Source organism: Astatotilapia calliptera, chromosome 1 (genome assembly GCF_900246225.1).
Source record: "Astatotilapia calliptera chromosome 1, fAstCal1.2, whole genome shotgun sequence".
Lineage (NCBI taxonomy): Eukaryota > Metazoa > Chordata > Actinopteri > Cichliformes > Cichlidae > Astatotilapia > Astatotilapia calliptera.
Window position 1 is genome coordinate 20259695 of NC_039302.1, and position 20542 is coordinate 20280236.

A 20542-nucleotide genomic window follows, 5' to 3' on the forward strand; every position below is an offset into this window, starting at 1 on the left:
TCAGCACATCTACCGCAGGCGGAGGGTTACACTGACAGATCGCAAGGGGTTCGCGAAAGAAGAGCTCATGTTTATCATCAGCGTACAGTAACGTTAGCTGTACGGGAGGACTTAATCACAGTCTGTGCCCCTTACTCGAGACTCCTGCCTCATATGTTCACTGGACAACATGGGTAATAGTTGAATTATGTCTTCATTATGATGGGAGATGTAGGTAGGTGACTGTACTCAACCCTTTCTTATCATTTACTAATTGCTGTGTGGCTTGTTCGCTTCCATCGTTCTCACAGTAACTATAATGGGCTAACGTTAGGCTTGTTATCATTAGCCAGCTAGCTGATGTTATCCCGTTGTACTCACTGACTGGATATCTAAATAACAGTGCATAACGTGACGTGCCGTTTGCGTCTGAATGTGTGTCATCTGCCACTTGCCTCACAAAGGCGATTTCATGACCAGACGAGATTATTTTGTTGAGATGGCATATTTTTGCTCGAGCGTGCGGAAGAGTACATTTTCACCCGGTCAATGTGGTGCTGCGGTCAGTTTACTCGTGGCAGTCAGTGATGACGACTACATGCAATGTTGTGACATTGACAGTCCAACGGTTTGTAGCGACATCTAGTGTTGACTGTAGGATATGCAGTTAGAAAGAGAGTTGAAAATGAAATTACAAGTGTCATGATCAATTGTAGCACTACTTTTTCTTCCTATTATGGCTAAAGGGAGCACAAAGGTATCACAAACTGTGCGAGAGGCTCAGAAATAGTAAGGCTTTTGTAACAGAAAAATACTCTCAGCTTTGTCAGTGTCCAATCAGTGGAGGCATCTCTGTGCATTTTAGAATAAAAAATATATGCATAATAAAAAGTAAATGTTCATGTATTTTTTTTAATTATTTGAAATAGCACTGTCGCCTCACAGCAAGAAGCTTCTTGGTTTAAATTCAGTCTGAGGCCTTTCTGGATGTTCTTTCCACATCTGTATGGTGGGTTCACTCTCCGAAAACTCTTAACTTCCTCCCACAGGTCAAAGACATGCATGGGGTTAGATTAACTGGTGATCCTAAATTAGTGTGCTAGGGCCTCATTCTCCTATGAGGCCCTAGCACACTCCCTGGACTGCCGCTCTCACATAATTTCATTGTGTAAAACAAAAGACTTATATTGTATAATGTAAGTTACAGAAATACTGAGTGTATATCTGTACTAAACAGAACTGAGTCGTTGCAGTTTTCAGTTTAGTTTTTTGTTTGTTGTAAATCTAAAGATGTGCTATTTATTTGTTGCATACTGTACTTTTCTTTTTTAAATTTGGTTGTCCAGAATCACTCTAGAAGGCTTCTGTATGTTGTCAGTTTCTTCATTTGGCCATACAGCAGGAAAAAAAGTTTACTTTGTCACTGTGACAGGATGCAGCATCCCGTTGTATGTTGTGTTTGTACTCTTTGTCTAATGGCAACATGAACTCAAAAGTGTAACTGACTTATCAAATGTGTAAGTGCAAAATAATTGCTTGAACATTAATTTCCCCTTTCTATTTAATAACAATATTCATAATACAAGAATATGATTAGAACAATAATTTAACCTAAGAATATGATTTGACACATTAATCCTTCAAGGTCCTTTCAGATTATGGGTTTGTTTTTATGTTTTATTTATCTATCTATTTATTCATTTATTTTCGGTAGATTTCAGATGCGTGGGTGAGTTCTTATGATAGTGTTTATTGGGGATGTGATGTGCTGAGTAGTCCTTGGATGGATATTTATTAGTTATTAGTTGAGGTGTCATTGTCAGGTTATAGTTACAGAGCTTATGAAGTTAAATAGGAATCATTGCTTCGTCAAAACCGCCCACAGAAATTTACTTACTTTAAATTGATATTTGAACATGGTCGGGTTTTTTTCTCCCACACGACCTGAATGCAGCATAGTATCTTTCACTTGAACTCCCCTGCGTCCCTACACATCCCACAATGCTGTTCGACGTTAGCTTCATTCCTTTTACGTTTAGATATCAGCTGAGCTCGTGCTGCGCTGCAGTTGTGCGCGGGTGCCAGCGGATCGGGATCGGAGCAGCTCGGAGCTGCTCGGAGTCTCTCTGTCCGGGCTTGGACATCGTCTTAACCCGATAATCGGCTGAAGAAGGGGCTTTTAAAAAAGACAACAACAAAAAAGACCGCAAGAATGTGACTCTTAAATGTGCCCGTTTTTTTTATTTTTTAATCTCCGAAAACGACCCAGTTTCTGATCTAAACGATTTGATTTTTTTATATTATTATTTTCTTCATCATCTGCTCCCTCTGAACATACTTGGACCGTCCGGGGTTAGGATATTCTTTTTTTCTTTTCTTTTTTTCAATTTTTCCAACCGGTTTGGGCAGTAATATGTCCAGGCGAAAACAGACCAACCCCTTCAAAGTTAACTGTAGGTATTTCAGGTATTGTCTCTCTTACTATTTCACGAGTTTTATTGATGACACTTGCGCTATCCGTGTATACTTGGGTCGGTTGACATGATCACGCTGCGAGGCAAGCATTGTGAGTTTTCTCTCTCTCCGTGTGTGTGTTTGTTTGTTTGTTTTATCTATATTTGTAGGATATAAACATCGTAACTAATGATATTTGTGTTGCCAGACAGCTTTTAAAGAACCAGGAATTAGGCAAAAGGCAGTTTGGGGTTCAAAAGTTGTTTTTTGTTTTTATTTATTTATTTTTTGAGGTAGAGGTAGGTTAGGGTTAGCACTTTAATTGTGATGGTTAATGTGAGGGTAAGGGGTTAGGGAGTATTTTAACTCTATGAAGATTGTCCAAAAAGATATGCATGTGTATCATAGTTTAAAAATGCAGTCCCAGGACACCTACTGTTGCAGGAACTACCACAGAATTAGTTTTGAGTATTTTGGCAGGTGCTTTTGTGCATGCATTGAGTTTTGGGTTTGTTTGTTTTTTCATGGGTGGAAGTTGGATTTTGTGAGGTGGCTGTAAGTGTGATTGGTCCACATAGAGCCAATGCAAAGAGTGGTAACTTCCTTATCAGAATTCTTTGATTATTTGATAAACAAACATGTATTTTAAGTTTGAGTAAATCAACCCCCATTTACCAAGACTACTGGGTTTTTTTGGGGGTTTTTAAATATTACAGTCCTGGTGACTTTTCTTTGTATTGAAGGTAAAAACCTTTTTGGAATGTGCCAAAATGTGTATATTTGGGAACAGGTTTTGCCAAAATAACAGATAAAGCCATGAAATGTGGCAGGTTTGTAGTTGATGCCAAGCTGGTAAACTTGTGTGATCCAGCCCATGAGCCCTATAACTAGAGACCATCTTGCAGTGGGATCACACAAGTTGTGACACATGCCAGAATACTGACATTTAGACTCATTAGTACTAAGTATTCAGCACTCATGAGTTGGACCACACCCATCTTCTGACTTAACCGTTATTTCGCTGAAGAATACAGATATGTAATGTTTTGTGTCAGCGCCTTACAGCTTTTGTGACATTACTGCACTGGAAAAATTTGCCCACAGACACATATACAAACAACTGTCAGCATTTTCGAAATTCAGTTTGAGGTATCTCTATGGTACATTTTACCATGATGACACACACAGAATCACAAGTAGAAACCAATAATAGCTACTCTATCATGCTTGGTAATAATGCAGTAATAACCATGCATACTTAATGCCAGCGTGTTGACGGGTGATGCAGCCACTTTGATCCAATCTTAGTGCGGTCCCACTTGACCACAGTTATTATTTACAGGTATATGAAAACAAAAGAAACGGGCATAAAATGGGCAATAAATGCAGTGAGAGCAAGCTCAGGTCAGATGCACTCAACAGACTAGAAAATCAATAGTGACCATCTTGCAAGGTTTTTCCAGCATAATTTTAGTGTTTACCACACCACAGAAAAACCACTCGCACAGTGATAAAACTATCAGTCAGTTTTTATGTAGGGTTAAATTTAGTCTTTAACCCGACTCGCTTTTTCATTTATCAGTTGTTTAAAAATAACTAAGATATGTAAGATACCCAATACTCTCACCTTACCTGTATGTGGCGTCATCCCCAAAAGGCCAATTTTGAGCCAGGAAAAACCTTGTCTGGTGATCAGAAGGCATTACTACACTTTAATGCAAATACTCGCCGCACCACACACAATCTCAAACTCAGCCTCATTTAGATCTCATCTGTAAAGTTTTGTGTGTGTGTGATTAGTACTGTTGTTGGCACTGTCTTTCACTTCAGTTCAATTTTATTTATACAGTGCCAAATCACAACAACAAGCTACCCACAGACAGACAAACACCTGCCAAAGTACTCACACACATACAGGTACACAAGCTTATAACAATGCAAGCTACACTATTGCAGCATGTAATGACAAATAACTGAATGTGTTACATAATATGTGAAAGAGCACACTCCTGGTACATTTTTAAAAATAATTTAAGTAGCCACTATCACTTGTATTTTAATAGTGGAGCTTATTACTTGTTGGTGCTGATTACAGGCTTAAAATATTTTTTATAAATATCTCTCCTTTAAGGCCGACAAGCTTATATTGACTAGAAATGTTGTGTGAAAGAATCTTTCAGTTAATTTAGGTATCAAGGCTATGGCCTAACCATGTTTCTGGTTTCAATTTTGAGATGTTATTTTTGTCAGTTATCTGCTCTTTTAAAAAAAAAAAAAAGTATGAGGCATTTAAAAAAACAAAACAAAAACCCCCCCACCTATGACTAAACCATGAACAGAAGGGACAGAGGTTTCAGCTTGTACAAACAGTAGCTATGCGTGCACTTGATTCAGTTTTCTCTGACAGCTCAGATTTAGGACAAGGTTGCAGGAGAGCATTACTGAGCACACAAGCAGAAAGACTTCCCTTGTGTTGTATGCAAGAGTGTTTCTGTTATTTCCCCTTTCTTCCCTTATTGAATGATACGTCTAATATTTTTCTACTACACAAACACTTTTCATGCTTACTTTCTAATTCTGTTCAACATCTTAGTTTTCCATCCCAGATTTTAATTAAGATTTTATTTTAATGGTAAGCAGTCATCTGAATAAACAAACATCTGGTTTCTGTTGTTTATATGTGATGGTTTGCTGCTCATCTGTTAAATAATTTTTTAGCTAAATAGTAATTTCTTCCATTTAAAGAAGGGACCTTGGGCTTACTGGTCGCTTACAGTGTAATGCATACTGACTGGATTACTGACATTTGTTGACCAAATTCTATTTTAAAATAGTGTCATATTTTTATAAAGCACAGATAAATTTATTGAAGCAGATCTCAGGAGCTCTTGGGAGACCCTCTAATGTAGATATTTTGTTGGTGACTCATCTTCTACCAGGATGCTCTTGTCAGTGCTTACCCTGCTGACCTCTTATCTTAAGCTAGTTTTTGTCCACTGAAGGGGATTGCCCAGTGTAATCTACTGAAGTATGCTGCGACCCTCCTTTCTAAAGAGTTTGTTTAAACTTCTGGAGAAATGCATCTCACACTTGCTGCAGACCGCAGTCATCCCTGTGAGCTAATGAGCTCATTTGTTGCTCTGAAACACCTTTGAGAGTGAGCGAAAGGCCTCAGGAGGCCCCAAGACTGTTGTATAATATGTTGTTTGTTTTTTTTAATTCTTGTGAGTGCAGAAGGACACCTTTTGCACACCAACTTTCATTCTTCCTCACCATGATTTGTTTTACCTGTCTTTTCTTGTGAGGTATGAATTGCATTCAAAGAGCTGTCCCCTTTGAGTGGGTCAGACCAGACAGACTGACAGACCAGACAGGCAGGGAGACAGTCTGACAGGCAGGCGGGCTGACACACATGCACATGCTCACACACACACACAAATGCACACACTCAGTAGTACGCACACACACACACACAAACACACACACAGGGAATTCCAGACAATGATACAACAGCGGTGTCTGTCTAGCTGTTAAGTTTGATGTACAACAATACTCAAGATTTTTATGCATTACATAAAAGTATTTTGTTTGGAGGTGGTGGTGCATACCCTCGTGGTGTCAAGTGGATGCCTGTCAGGGAAGTACAGTATATTTGTGTAACAGTATATGTGAGGCTTTGGTTTCATAATTTTTCTGTACCTAAATGTAGAAGTTCTGAAAACCTTTATTAGTATTAATTATAACAAATAAGGTGTTATTTCAGAATATTTCACATTATATATGTATTGTTGATCCAACTATGAAATTGAGTTCTCAGGTGGGGGGGCTGTTATGAATCCAACTTTGAGTCTCGTGTGGCTACAAGGTGTTTGTCAGTCTTGTAGTTGAAGCAAAATCCTAATCTAAACATGTAGGTTATTCGTGGTGAGAACTGATCCGATGTCTGGCCCACCGTCCTTGTTCTCCAGAAAGTCTGTGGACGTAAGAGGGGGGGGGCCCAGTACTTCTGCAGATTCAGACAGTGTTGTGTGTCTGCATGTGTGCATTTTTGGAGGGGATGGCTGCTGAAAAGGAGAAGGAGGGGCCTTTGAATTCAACAGGACCCCCATTGCTCTGTGTTTGAGTAGAGTTTTGGCATTCTGTCTTTTGTCTGTTTTGTTTTGCGCGCTACCCCTCCGTCACCCTACCACCCCCGGCCTGCCCCCCCCCCCAACCAGCCCTCTCCCTCTTGTGTGTGTCTCTTGGCTGATGAGTTTGTCTCTTTGTCTGGATTCAGTCAGACACTGCGTCACCTCCTGCCTACAGACACACAGACTCAGAGATAACATCGCAGTGCTAGAGACTGAGGGAGCGAGGAGGGTGGGTAGTGGTGATGGTGGCGGCGGGGGGGAGCAAGGAGAGACAGATGTACAGACAGAACCGTAGCGGTGGGGGGATGGGTATCTCTCACACATCAATCATTGGCTATGTGCCGAGAAGCCAGCCTGTTGTAGTAGTTCACAGTTCAATACTCGGACCCACTCTAACGAATGCTTGGATTTCTGTGGGAAAAGTGCCCAAACTGTGTTCACATACCAACTTCTCACAAGTAGCCAAATGACTAGCTTTAAGATTATACTTCTGTCTTGCTCACACACACAATAAAAGAGAAAGTGTGTGTCTGTGCACCGTGCACAGTACCTCAGGATTGTGATGAATGCTGTAATTACTTCTGCCAGTCTCAGGTAACTGAAGTCAGGATCTCTCTCTCCCATCTTCTGATCTGTGTAAATGGAGAGGGAGCACACAAGGGAAGAAAATTGGATTTTAAGCTATCATTAATTTTCGCTATCTCAAGTGGTGATGTTCCTATGTGTGAATGCCAGAGGAGTTTTCACCAAGACTGCATCCAAAGGAGCAGTGCTGGCAGTTGAATGAGCGTTTGCGGAGTCCAGTGTAATAAGAAGAAAAGTGAAGGGATTGCATCGCATCCTGCAGCCAAAAAGAGCCGCTGTGTACAATAAAGTGTGGCATCGCGGCAAGTGAAATGAGCTACATATGGGCTGTCATGGTGCAAAGCTTTATCCTCCCCCTCGGAGCTGATGGTAAAGATATAGAAGTAGACAGAGCTCCATATATAAGCTGGGAGGACAGAGGGCGAGCCAGGCTGTTCAGTGTGTGGGTGGTACTGAAGGAGAGAGAGAGAAACGGAGCAGCTAGGCAGTTAGCTGGAGGATAACAGTGCAGGCTGCTACCCCCGTGGGACTGCAGCATGGCTGTCGGAACAGCTAGCATGTATCTGTGATTGTATATGTGTGTAAAAATAGTGGGGGTTGGGATGCAAATGAAGTAAATGTGCATGCATATATGCAACTGGGCTTGTCTCGCTGCTTTTGTATGAATCCTGCTGCTTGTTGTATAGGTCATATAAAACCAGATGAATCTGCTAAGAAGTTCTTCTCAAGCTGATCGCGCCCCCAGAGTGCTAAGAAAAAGGTAGAATGGTTTCAATAATTTACTCTCTGGGACAGCTTTCTATCAGTTTTGCTCTGATTATAGGTTTTGTTTTCATTAGCGTGTTATATTTCTGCAATAATCTCAAGATTTTTTAATTGTAATTGGATGGCGTGATCCACATTAAGTGTGATCAAACCATGGAACTTCAGCGATAGGTGAAACCACTTCTATTAAAAGATTTAAAGATTTATACCTTCTTGTGATACACTACAGTAGCGGATGCTGTAATGAAGTTGCTATGGAGATAAAGCTTTCATATGCCGGGTACAATGTATGGGTAGAGACAGTTGCTCAGAATCGTTTTCTTTTTGTGCCCAAGGCAGGACAAAATTTCAAGGTATACCTATAAAAGAAGCCTCATTTGGAATATCATCAGTTCTTCTGATTGTGCAGTCAGATGAAGATATTTTTGAGCAAAAAGCCTTCAGTTCTTTTTGTGCTTCACTATAGGCTGCACTAAACTCATCAGATTCTGTCATACACAATCCAACAGGCAGTCTTGTTGTCCCTGGTTCTGATCCAGCATCTGCTGAAGTGGAGATTTCTCTCTGAAGTTATGTCAGGATTCCAGGTGCCTCTTTAGCTTCCTTGGCAACATGTTGGCATTTTTAACTCCTTCCAACAACAGCTGCAGTCAGGCTGAAGGCCAGTGACTGTCAGTCATGGCTTTTTAATATTTAACTGCACAAAAAGTATACCTGCAGTACTATTAAGGCACACTATTATGGCCCAAGATTTTGACGCATAGAACCAGATGGTAGTAGTTGTCCTCTGTATAAGATTATTGTTCTATCAATGTCCAGGATATGTTAGGGACACATCCTCATTTGTATTTCTCAGCATCTTTAGGTGTTGTGACTTTTTGCTTACAATACAGGGAGTGCAGAATTATTAGGCAAGTTGTATTTTTGAGGAATTATTTTATTATTGAACAACAACCATGTTCTCAATGAACCCAAAAAACTCATTAATATCAAAGCTGAATGTTTTTGGTAGTTTTTAGTTTGTTTTTAGTTTTAGCTATTTTAGGGGGATATCTGTGTGTGCAGGTGACTATTACTGTGCATAATTATTAGGCAACTTAACAAAAAACAAATATATACCCATTTCAATCATTTATTTTTACCAGTGAAACCAATATAACATCTCCACATTCACAAATATACATTTCTGACATTCAAAAACAAAACAAAAACAAATCAGCGACCAATATAACCACCTTTCTTTGCAAGGACACTCAAAAGCCTGCCATCCATGGATTCTGTCAGTGTTTTGATCTGTTCACCATCAACATTGCGTGCAGCAGCAACCACAGCCTCCCAGACACTGTTCAGAGAGGTGTACTGTTTTCCCTCCTTGTAAATCTCACATTTGATGATGGACCACAGGTTCTCAATGGGGTTCAGATCAGGTGAACAAGGTGGCCATGTCATTAGTTTTTCTTCATTTATACCCTTTCTTGCCAGCCACGCTGTGGAGTACTTGGACGCGTGTGATGGAGCATTGTCCTGCATGAAAATCATGTTTTTCTTGAAGGATGCAGACTTCTTCCTGTACCACTGCTTGAAGAAGGTGTCTTCCAGGAACTGGCAGTAGGACTGGGAGTTGAGCTTGACTCCATCCTCAACCCGAAAAGGCCCCACAAGCTCATCTTTGATGATACCAGCCCAAATCAGTACTCCACCTCCACCTTGCTGGCATCTGAGTCGGACTGGAGCTCTCTGCCCTTTACCAATCCAGCCACGGGCCCATCAAGACTCACTCTCATTTCATCAGTCCATAAAACCTTAGAAAAACCAGTCTTGAGATATTTCTTGGCCCAGTCTTGACGTTTCAGCTTGTGTGTCTTGTTCAGTGGTGGTCGTCTTTCAGCCTTTCTTACCTTGGCCATGTCTCCGAGTATTGCACACCTTGTGCTTTTGGGCACTCCAGTGATGTTGCAGCTCTGAAATTTGGCCAAACTGGTGGCAAGTGGCATCTTGGCAGCTGCACGCTTGACTTTTCTCAGTTCATGGGCAGTTATTTTGCGCCTTGGTTTTTCCACACGCTTCTTGCGACCCTGTTGACTATTTTGAATGAAACGCTTGACTGTTCGATGATCACGCTTCAGAAGCTTTGCAATTTTGAGACTGCTGCATCCCTCTGCAAGATATCTCACCATTTTTGACTTTTCTGAGCCTGTCAAGTCCTTCTTTTGACCCATTTTGCCAAAGGAAAGGACGTTGCCTAATAATTATGCACACCTGATATAGGGTGTTGATGTCATTAGACCACACCCCTTCTCATTACAGAGATGCACATCACCTAATATGCTTAATTGGCAGTAGGCTTTCGAGCCTATACAGCTTGGAGTAAGACAACATGCATGAAGAGGATGATGTGGACAAAATACTCATTTGCCTAATAATTCTGCACTCCCTGTACACCCTGTACCGGGGCAGGTCCACCACAGGCGAATCAGATCTGGGTGTTTGTCCCTAACATCTTGGCGCACAGCTGGGGTCTTTCCTCCTCATCCACAGCCATTGACTGCAGCGCTAAGCAATCCCTGGAATCACCTTGAAGGTGGTGGCATAGGGTTTGGCTGTGCATCTCCAAGTGTTTAATAAGTTTAACTGTGGAATGCTAAACTGTTGCTATCCAGCCTCAATGCTCTGCATCTGATTTCAGCTGAGTGTGTCACAGCTTTTTCCCATGGTACTTTTAGTTCTATAAAGTAGACAATACAGAGAGTGGTGGACCAAAGTACCAGATCTGGTCTTTGGGCAGAAGCAACTATTTCTGATGGGATTATAAGCTGTTGACCTGTATCAAAGAACATTTTCTAGTAACAACCTCCTTCAAAAGTCTTCCTGGTCAGTGATGGAGGGTATTTTTGTCATTGTTCTTAAAGTGGCAGTGGTGCTGCTCTTTTGGCATTGATAGACAGAGACTTCAGCACCTGGTTGTGTCTCTAAGTATACCTGCCTTGACAAAGGCTCACTTTAATTAAAGTCATGATGTGCCTGAGTGCGTTTCCAGTTGATTGTCCCTTTATTCAATATTTCCCACTTCATCCACTTTTGCTGTTGGGCTTCTAAGATTAGCAAATCTTGCAGCCGCCTCCTGCCACTGGAGTTCTAAAACTACCAGCTTTCGCCATTTTCCTTTGTTCCACAAGGGTCTATCTGGAAACAGGCCCACTCCTACTCTCCTTTGCTGAATGTAGCTCCCAATCTTAGAAGGATGGAGTGCTGATTTAGCCTGTAGTACAGTTTCTGTTGGTGTCCATTTCCAACATGTTGTTAATACTGGCATGATGGGTCTTATGGTTGTGTCTCAAGACTATGAGAAGGTCAACTCCAGTCTTGTCTTGAAGCCTAGTTTGAAAGAGCTTGTTGGCTTTTTCTACATGTACCACAAGTGAGAAAGTCAACTTTTCAAGAATCTTACCGACGGTCCTTCTACTGTCTTTTTATCTCCAGGGCCATTCCACACTTCAACCATCACAGGACTCCAGCACACTATTAACATGGATGGCAGAGACGAATTCACAGAGGACAGTGAATGCTGCAGCAACAACTCCCAGGAAGTCCAAGGGCAGGATAGCTTCTCAGGTACAGGATGGAGGGAAGGGTCAGGGAAGGACTGTTGGACTCTGTAGGAATGTCCTTGGAATGAGGGGTGTTAGTGAGAATAAGCCCTGCCCTGTGTTTTGTTGTCTGTCCGTATTGATAGGGCTGTGTTTGCCTCCATAGAAGACAGCGATAGTGACCCAGAAAACCACGGCGAAGACTCGTCCTCCAACACCTCTGCTGACGACCACATGACCACCAAGAGAACGCAGTGTCTCCTACAAGGAGCAGGAGTCAAAGAGGTGAGAGGGCTGCTAATTTAGACACCTTCACTCCAGTGTTTGTTATGATGGTGCTTTGAATGGCAATAATGTTTATTTCATTCTAACAAATACAAAAAAGGAACACGCACAAAGGTTGTGGTAAGGTTCTCATAACTGGAAAAATAATTTTATCTATTTCTCACTGTGTACGTCTTTGAAAACAACTTCTTGGCACATCATCAATTGGTTTGAACACAACTTATGCATTACACTAGAAGAGACCATACTGGTAACGTTGTGGTGTGGAATAAACACACAAACAAAACACGACAGAGATTAAAAAAAAAAATGAAGACAAGTATCTGCCCTGCATCTGTTTGATTATGAAATATGTGGTTTATAAACGAGTTGGTAGGCGTGAGAAGAATTTATCAACTCTCATCCATCAGTCGTGCATGAAAAACAAGTCAATGTGAACCGTAATTTGCATCTAGATGCCCACCCTGTCATCTGCTCCAGTTTTATGATGTTTAATTAGGTTCATGCATCTGTGAATTTAAAGCTAATGTGCTGTGCTAGAGAATATTGCAGATATTTCTCCTGAGATAACCGGAAAGGAAGTAGTGATATTTCACCAAAATCTTTCTATTTGTATGCAAAATAACAATTAACATAATAAACTTTTGACATTTTTGTTTTATTACTTTGAAAAGATAAAAGTGAAAATGATAAATAATCAGTTAAAAGACATCACTAATATAGTAAAAGTGTGGGGGGAGTAGTGGGCTACCTACTTAGTACATCTACAGGAGCCATGGAAACCCATGCCATGAAACCACATGCAGTTACTGAATCAGCAGAGCGTTGGTGAATTTTATGCACTGCTCTGTAACTTTACATGATCTGTCACATTCACAGATGAGTTGCTGTGGTTCCTAAAAGCTTCCACTTTGCAATAATACAGCTTACAGCTGATCGTGACTGTTTGTGAGGGAAGAAATTTCATGAACGGACTTGTCCTCGCAACGCTGGCGTCATTTTACAGCAACACACATGAATTCAGAGAGCAAACCATTTTTTCACAAATGTTTGTAAAGGCAGACCATATGGCTGTTTGATTTTTTTAGACCTGTGCAATGGTTCGAGAACACCTGGATTCAAAGATGAAGAGGTCTGGCCCAATATTTTTATTCAAAAGTGCCCTTTGAGTTATTAAACACCCCCAGGTCCAACCAATATGTTTTCTGCCTGCACCTTCTGTTTGAAAATGTTCTGTGAGTCACATCTGTCTCAGCACACAGTGTGATGTCACTGTCAGTGAGTCACCGGGACTTGTAGGAATTTTGCTCAGTCATACACTCAACACATCTTCATCCACTTGTGAAAATGCTTCAGACCAAAACAAGGCCTCTTTTACGTTTTAACTGCCATCATACAAATTGGAAATCTTAATTTAATAAATAACTCAGAATTCAGATTTGTGATTTACAACTGTAAGATGTAGGTGTAAAATCATTTGAATGTAGTGTTAATGTGCTTCTGAAACGAGTTTAAATGGTTCTTGACTTTCCTCAGGAGAGCGAGGAAGGGGGAGAGCACAGCAACAACTTTGTTTGTCCTCTCTGCCCGCTGGATTTCAGCAGCCCAGATAAGCTCATCTCCCATGTCTACCAGGTGAGAATAACATCGTCTCACCTGCCCCGATCTAGTACAGAACCAAAAAAAGAAATGCAATTTTCAAAGCCGTGTGGCAGCAGCCTATCTGCTCTGCAATCTGTCTACTTTGTCATATAGCTGCATAGTTTTGTTTTTTAAACTCTGTATGCTGTTTGCATTTATACTACCATGCATAACAACCACAGCATCAATTATAACTGTTGCAGACATGAATTTAAATATTATAATTTTACTTTTCAAGTTCATAATATTTTAAATGTATATTTCCTTTGTTATTTTTTTCTTTTGCAAACATATTGCAAACTGATAATCGCCTGCAATACAAAGTTATTATATCTTTTAAGTTTGCTGCTTTTCTCATCTCTGTTTGCTGTCTTGTAACAGCACACGACTATGATGAGCAACACCAAGAGCTATGTGTGCCCAGTGTGTGGGCGAGCCCTGAGTTCGCCCGGCTCACTTGGACGCCATCTTCTCATCCACTCTGAGGACCGCCTCTCCAACTGCGCTGTCTGTGGTGCACGCTTCACAGACACCAACAACTTTAACAGGTTGAGCTCATCTCTGCTGTAGCTCTCATCTCAGGTCTTAAATGCAGATTGAATATAGATGTTGTGATAAAATTATACTAACTGGGTCCTGAAGTTTCTGTGTTTATTTAGTGCTTATTATTTAATTATGTCATTTATCTTAAAAAATTTTAAAACAATATCTCATATGTGGTCCCTTTATGACAAGGTGAAAAGACACCACTGATTCAGAAGGATGAGCTATTTAAAATGAGGCCTTTTAATTTTTCTAGTATCTAAAAATTGATTCTGGCAGGAGTGTAATGTAGAAATTTAAAAAACTGCATGCTACTTTTTTTCTTTCTTTTTTTTAAAGACAACCTTTTCTTTTGTCGAACCTTTGAAAATATAAATTGAGTAAAAAGAAGTCACATTTTCTCTTTAATACATTATAATAGAATGAGAAAGAGCAATGGTTTTCCAAGTGTGGGATTAGACAGAATGCAGAGCATGAGGGATGAATAAAATTAGTACTGCAATGACAGATTTAATGGAAATAAACTTGCGTGTTGCTTAGCAACTACCATTACATTTCTAATTTAAACAGCACTGACAAGGTCAGGACGCATTGTAGAAGGAGAAGCAGTGTGAAGTGATGAAAAGGAGAGAAGAGAAAAGTCATGAAGCATTACAGTTGGCAGAAGCATTTGCTGCTAAGTTTGGAAAAATAAAACATAAATACTTGTTATTCTAAAGAGAGACAAAAAAAGGTGTATCTTAGATGTACGTGGAAAAGCTGTTTCATGTTGTTCCAGCCAGCTACAATAAAGTAACATAACCAGCATCTGGCAACCAGTGTTTTCTGAACAGTCACCTCCTCTGAGGCTGTTAACAGCCTGTTAAACTTCTCTCCAGAGAGCTAGCCAGAGTTCATTTGACGCATGGCCCTTATTCCTCTCTGAAGCAAAAAAGTTTGGGAAACGACTAACATGGAATCAGTCATCTCTTCCCATTGCAGCAAAGTGGTTTCAAGTCATGTAACTCATCGCAGCTTGACAGAAGCTAAATTTTACTGTTGCCTAAAATATGTGACCATACGAGCCAGGCTAACAAAAATTCAAGGCAAAAACAATGCCTGTCAGTCTGATGTATGAAGCCTTTGTTGCAGGCTGGTGGAAAAAAATCCCTGCGGGGTGAAATCTCGGATTTCAGACTGCTCTGAACACTTAGTTTCAGATAGTTTAGTGTTTTTTTTTCCTCCTGCTCTTGTCTCTGTGTAACGTAAGCGAGAGAGTATATCACAGATATCGTGATCTCAGGCACGCTGTGGCTGTGTGCACAGAAACCCCACCAGCTGTTCAAAACTCAGATGAAAGTTAGTTTATAGTGACGGTGAGAGAGCTAAAAGCATTTTACTTAGACGCAGTATAAAATGAATACGTTTATTTTTAACAGGAAACAAATCTCGTCTAGGAGACCTCAAGTGAAAGGCTCTATGATCCCCACATTAAAGATTTAGACAGGAGCAAGCTTTCTATCAGGGATCTAATGCTTCTCTGGAAGAGTCCAGACCACTTAAAAAAAAAAAAAAAAAAAAAAAAAGGATGTTTACCTGATTCATGTTTCCTGTCGTAGGGAGAAGCTTAAAGAAGTCCTCGACACAACTAGGATGGATTTTACTGGGGGAAGGGACACCAGTTCCATGTCCCAGTCCCTCTCGAGCAGCCCCATGAGCAGCCCGGGCCCCTGCACTGACTCTTGCCATGGACTGGGCCCTAGTCCCAGTTCGTGTCAGGGTCCTTGCCCGTGTCAAGCAACTAACCCCAATCCCAACCTATGTCAAGCCCAACGTTCTTGCCAAGGGCAGGGTCATATCTCAAGCCAGTGTCAAGGCCCCAGACCATGTCATGGCCCTGGGCCAGGATCAGGACCGTGCACAGACCAGGGACCCGCATTTCCCTCACTGCCCGATAGTCTCCTCTCTGAAGGGCCATCCCTCGCCTCAATCCCTGATGCACTCAACTCCTCCTCTTCAGGCCTTCCTCCTATCCCTGATATCCTGAGCCCTATGCCAGTGTATCCTGCCGGAGTGCTGCTGGTGTGCAACAGCTGCGTGGCTTATCAGCAGCTAGTGGCGGCCCAGTCACCGATGCGAAAATGGGCTCTGCGTCGGAAGAACGAGCCCTTGGAGGCCCGACTGCAGCGTCTGGAGCGTGAGCGCACGGCAAAGAAGAACAAGCGGGCGTGTGAGACAGAAGAAGAGAGGGAGCTGAGGCGGCTGCGGGACCGCGAGGCCAAGCGCATGCAGAGGATGCAGGAAACGGAGGAGCAGCGGGCACGCAGGCTGCAGAGGGACAGGGAGGCCATGCGATTAAAGAGGGCCAACGAGACACCAGAGAAGAGGCAGGCCAGGCTGATCCGCGAGAGGGAGGCAAAGAGGATCAAACGACGGCTGGACAAGATTGACCCTGCTCTGAGGACACAGATAGAGCATGATCCTGCAGCCATGGCTGCCCTCACAGCAGACATGAGTCTCTTCCAGTTTCCCTGCCCTATGCCTGTCCCCTCCATTGATAATGGTCTATTCATGAAGCTGCCCTAGTGGGTCCAGGCCAATCGGGTGAGGGCAGAATCCAGTTGGCTTCTCGCAGCATCATTAACCTCTGCACTGCGCCATCAGGCTGCCTGTTCACAGAGAACCATTCCTAGCTGGTTTCCTCTCAGCTCGATCTGCGTCGAACAGCTTCGCACACAAGCTGCTTTGTTAAATACAACAAAAACTTCTTCAACGTCTTTTTTTAAACAGCCTAGAAAACCTTGGGAACAGGGATGAGAATGTTTCTTATTGTATGGATGATGACATAAGAGCATGTTGTAAAGAGATTTTATCTGTTGCGTCAGTGGACTAGCAGATTTAACACAGTTCATACTCATAGGAGCAGTTACACTTCCTTTGAGGGGACAAAAAAAAAAAATCATTTGCACATGGACCTTCAGTGACAGGAGAGGGGACTTTGTAGCCACAGTCCCCTCTCCTTTCTGGTCCACTCCGCCAGCCCAGTGACTCTGATTTCCAGGTAGCTACACCTCTCTTCAAGCTGCTACCATGGGTCCCTGGGAAGTTCGTGTTCAGTCAAACTACTACCTCAGCTGGCGCCGTGGACGCGCCCTCTGTCCTGTGGCTTACTGCGTTCCAACTCCAAGCTTCCAAAGCTCTATATGTACTGTACACTACTACCGAGGATGCAGGTCATTTTTTGTTTGTTTTCTTTACATTGTTATGTTTGTATTGATCATTCAGGCACTTTAATAGGACACACACATTCACAAGTGATTTTAAAAACAAGAGGCGTTATAGATTCTGACATAAAGTTTGAATGAATGTCCTATTGAACGTGTTCAGTGTTGAGCTACATTCCTCTTATTTCTGAGTTTTACATCTCAATGCAGTCCACCTTTGTATATTCTCTTTGCCAAGATACGACTCTCGCGTCTTTACACTCCGAACATTTTTGCCAATGTCATTTATATTTTGACTTTCTTTTACAGAGGTTTTCTCTGGCTCTTAAAAAACAACAAAAAAGTAAAGTCATAAAGTCTGTGCTGCTGTTATTGTACTGTAAAATACATTAGTTACCTCTTATATGTTTGGGCTCATTGCATTGAGGAATATTCTATTCCTGTAAGTGGTTGCAAAGAAACAGTACACAACATGTTACCCGTTGACCTCAGAATTTGTCGCATTACTTGAATTCTGCCCTAAAAGATGCATTTGTTTTCCTCATGAGCGGGTTCCGACATGGTGGGTTTTTACCGTCATACGGGAAATCGTACACAGATAATGCAACCTCTGCTTTGTGCAATTTGTGTAGCATCCACATGTATTGTAAGGCTGCAGTACCTTCAAGATGTGTAAACAGTACCACTTAAATTATGTTTTATATCTGCAAGTCACTTTTATGGAGTCACATGACAAGTGGAAATTGTTCTAAACACTTTTTTTGTTTGTTTCCTTCATCTGTTACTGAGCACTGGGGCTAACTTCACGGCACATACAGCCCATACCAGGAGATTCATTAACCTCATTCCAGCACATATTTATGCAATATGATGTGAATATATATATATATATATCTGTTTTTTTTTTTCTTGTAAAAGTGTTTTGAGGTGTTTTGTTGATTTACAAAATGTTAAAATTAGAGGCCATGGTTGGATAACCCTTGTTTAATTTCCTGCCTGTTACCTCCACTTCTTGTCTTTGCTTATCCAGATGGAAACATTTAACAGTGTCAAATGAGCAGTTTCAGAAGTACTCTTTAAAGAAGAACGAGCAGCGGTTCTGTTTGAGTCACTCCTAGACAAGCCGCAACCCACCTGGCTGTTAGTTCCAGCAGGTTTAATGAAGAAAAAACAAAAGACCAAAAAATTAAAGGGAGTTTTGGTTTTATCCTCAGAGGCTTTTTTCTAGGAGTGCATCAAACCTCTATGCAACAGATGTTATTTATTAAAGGAAATTAATTCACTTTTCACTGAAACTATGCAGAATGCGACCTCAATTTTAAACAGACTTCAAAGCAAACAGTTCAGCTACTCAGGCAGTTTAACTCAGAGGGCTCAGGGCCTGGATACGGCACCCCAGCCCATAAGAATCATTTGTAGACCTGTCATGCAAACAGAACAGTTTTAGGCAGTTTTGGGACTTTTAGTAGAGACATTTTTGTCTTTTTTTGAGAGATGTTTCCTCTTCCTAGTTCAGCACAAAAAGCAACAGGGTTTCACTGCCATCCTTCTCATTATACACTCTACCAAGGGCAGATCAGTGTTCTCAACAAAGGCTTCAGGTGTCGTCTCTCTCTCTCAGAATATGAATACTGGGTATTCTCAGAGGTTGCTCTTTGAAATTGCTGTGACCCTGTTTGTCCTACAACTTCACTTACTAGTTGAAAGGAAGTTCTGTGGACTCTGACGTGGCGCTGTTCTTTGGCAGCAGCGCTCTCTCAGTGTGGATTAGGTAAAAACACTGCATGTCCTGAAACTGCACTCGTCCTAGAATGGTTCAACATGAGCTTGTGTTCTGTTTGTTTATGCCTGCCTGTTTTTTACAGTTTAATCGAAAAATGTTTCAAGATGTTGGCCTTTCTATATTCTATCAGGATTTTCTCTCAATGTCCATGTTTACAAAAGAAGTCTTTCTGATCAAGGCCAAATGAATGAGCTAAACTGCTAATGACAACATGCTAGTTGTGATATCAATGCATTCTGACTGGATGGCACTTTGGGGGACGCCATCCTCTGTTACTGGAATAACAGATGTACAGACCGTGACGAAACCTGGATAAGAATGTGGAAATAAACATTGAATTTATTATAATGTTGGTTTGCAGCATTGTTTACATTTTTTGCATTGTTTTTTTTTTTCCTACAAAGCACTGCATAAGATCAGTTCTGTTGTTTCCAAACCTTGAGCCCCTGCAGCCCATTGTCTTCATTAATCATTAACAAGGGGAAGCATTTAGGTTTCAAGAATCAAACTAAAGTAAAAGCACAATCTCACCTGCAAATTGTGTTTATACATGAATCATTAGTTCAACTTAAACTCGCTGCATTACCACCCTGGTCATTCATTGTTTTAGCTGAAGTGGCTTTGTCCTCCCAGGAGAACCTGACCCCTATTTTTAGATACACTGGGTTAATTGGCAATTCTAAATTGTCTGTAAGTGCTAATAGTTGTAAAGGTTAATAGCTTAAACTTTAAGCACAGAGTGAGATCATCACTGAGTGCCAAACTTAAAAAATGTAGGTCTACGCACGTATCCTCATAACAACTCAGGACTTTAGTGGGCACCATGCACGCTTAGACTGAAATTCATAAACATTATGGTGGACAGGGTAGTAGTTGACACCGACATCAAAATAGCCAGCTATGATATACTCCCCAAGACCATCAGGAAATGATGAAACACAAACAAGAAATGTCCTGCAAAATAACAGACATAATAAAAGGAGAAACAAATTTCAGGACCTATTGTGATATACTATGTGAGGTAACCAGTGCAAGTACCAAATGCGCTCAAATCCCAAATAACTAGATTACATAATAGGGTTACCTGTGTGCATTTTACTTTGGACAGCTGTGTACAGACGTGTATCTTCTGAATGTTTCCATTTACTGAAAGTAAATTGATACATTTTATACAATTTGGCTTATAACACATATAAAACTAAGCTAACACTGTGTAACAATGTGACATGAGCACTTTTGTTCAGCAGCTCTTATTGTATACTACTATATTTACCAGCTATACATTACAGGTCAAGATGTGACAATCAACTTGTAAAATGGGTTATTCACAAGCAGCAAAATATAAAGTAGATAAAATAACCTCCCTCTAAAGTGGGTGTAGCTTGTGTAGAACCAGTGTGCACCCACTTCTTAAAGCTGGTCATGAAAGCTGTATGCTCTGAAAAAAGAACAGTTTAAAAAAAAAAAAGCCACGAGTTACCATAACATTCATGGCCATGATGGGATGAGTGCGTGTAAACCTCTGACCACAACTATAATTAAAAGCATTTTTTCACCAAAAGGACTATATATATATATATTATATAC

At 41.1% G+C, this 20542-nt stretch overlaps 1 protein-coding gene across 7 annotated transcripts; it reads left to right on the forward strand.

The window, feature by feature from the left end:
- Positions 1-20: 20 nt before the first annotated feature.
- Positions 21-19303, forward strand: znf821 (zinc finger protein 821). 7 transcript variants are annotated; one of them, XM_026168689.1, is made up of 6 exons: positions 21-214; positions 11394-11525; positions 11667-11785; positions 13322-13420; positions 13808-13974; positions 15568-19303. In XM_026168689.1, exons 1-6 carry the CDS (start codon positions 199-201, stop codon positions 16532-16534), a joined length of 1500 nt encoding a protein of 499 aa, XP_026024474.1. In that variant the 5' UTR covers positions 21-198; the 3' UTR covers positions 16535-19303. The 7 variants fall into 7 exon arrangements, with proteins under 7 accessions (XP_026024474.1, XP_026024483.1, XP_026024465.1 ...); XM_026168698.1 differs by having other exon boundaries at positions 22-173; XM_026168680.1 differs by lacking the exon at positions 21-214 and adding an exon at positions 1624-2432 and having other exon boundaries at positions 11670-11785.
- Positions 19304-20542: the final 1239 nt, after the last annotated feature.

Bases quoted from the DNA above. Each gene is read 5' to 3' on its own strand.
- znf821 (XM_026168672.1), top strand. From the start codon at position 2,393: ATGTCCAGGCGAAAACAGACCAACCCCTTCAAAGTTAACT. The intron at 2,433-11,393 runs GTAGGTATTTCA...TTTTATCTCCAG, and splicing joins CAACCCCTTCAAAGTTAACT to GGCCATTCCACACTTCAACC. The intron at 11,786-13,321 runs GTGAGAGGGCTG...GACTTTCCTCAG, and splicing joins AAGGAGCAGGAGTCAAAGAG to GAGAGCGAGGAAGGGGGAGA.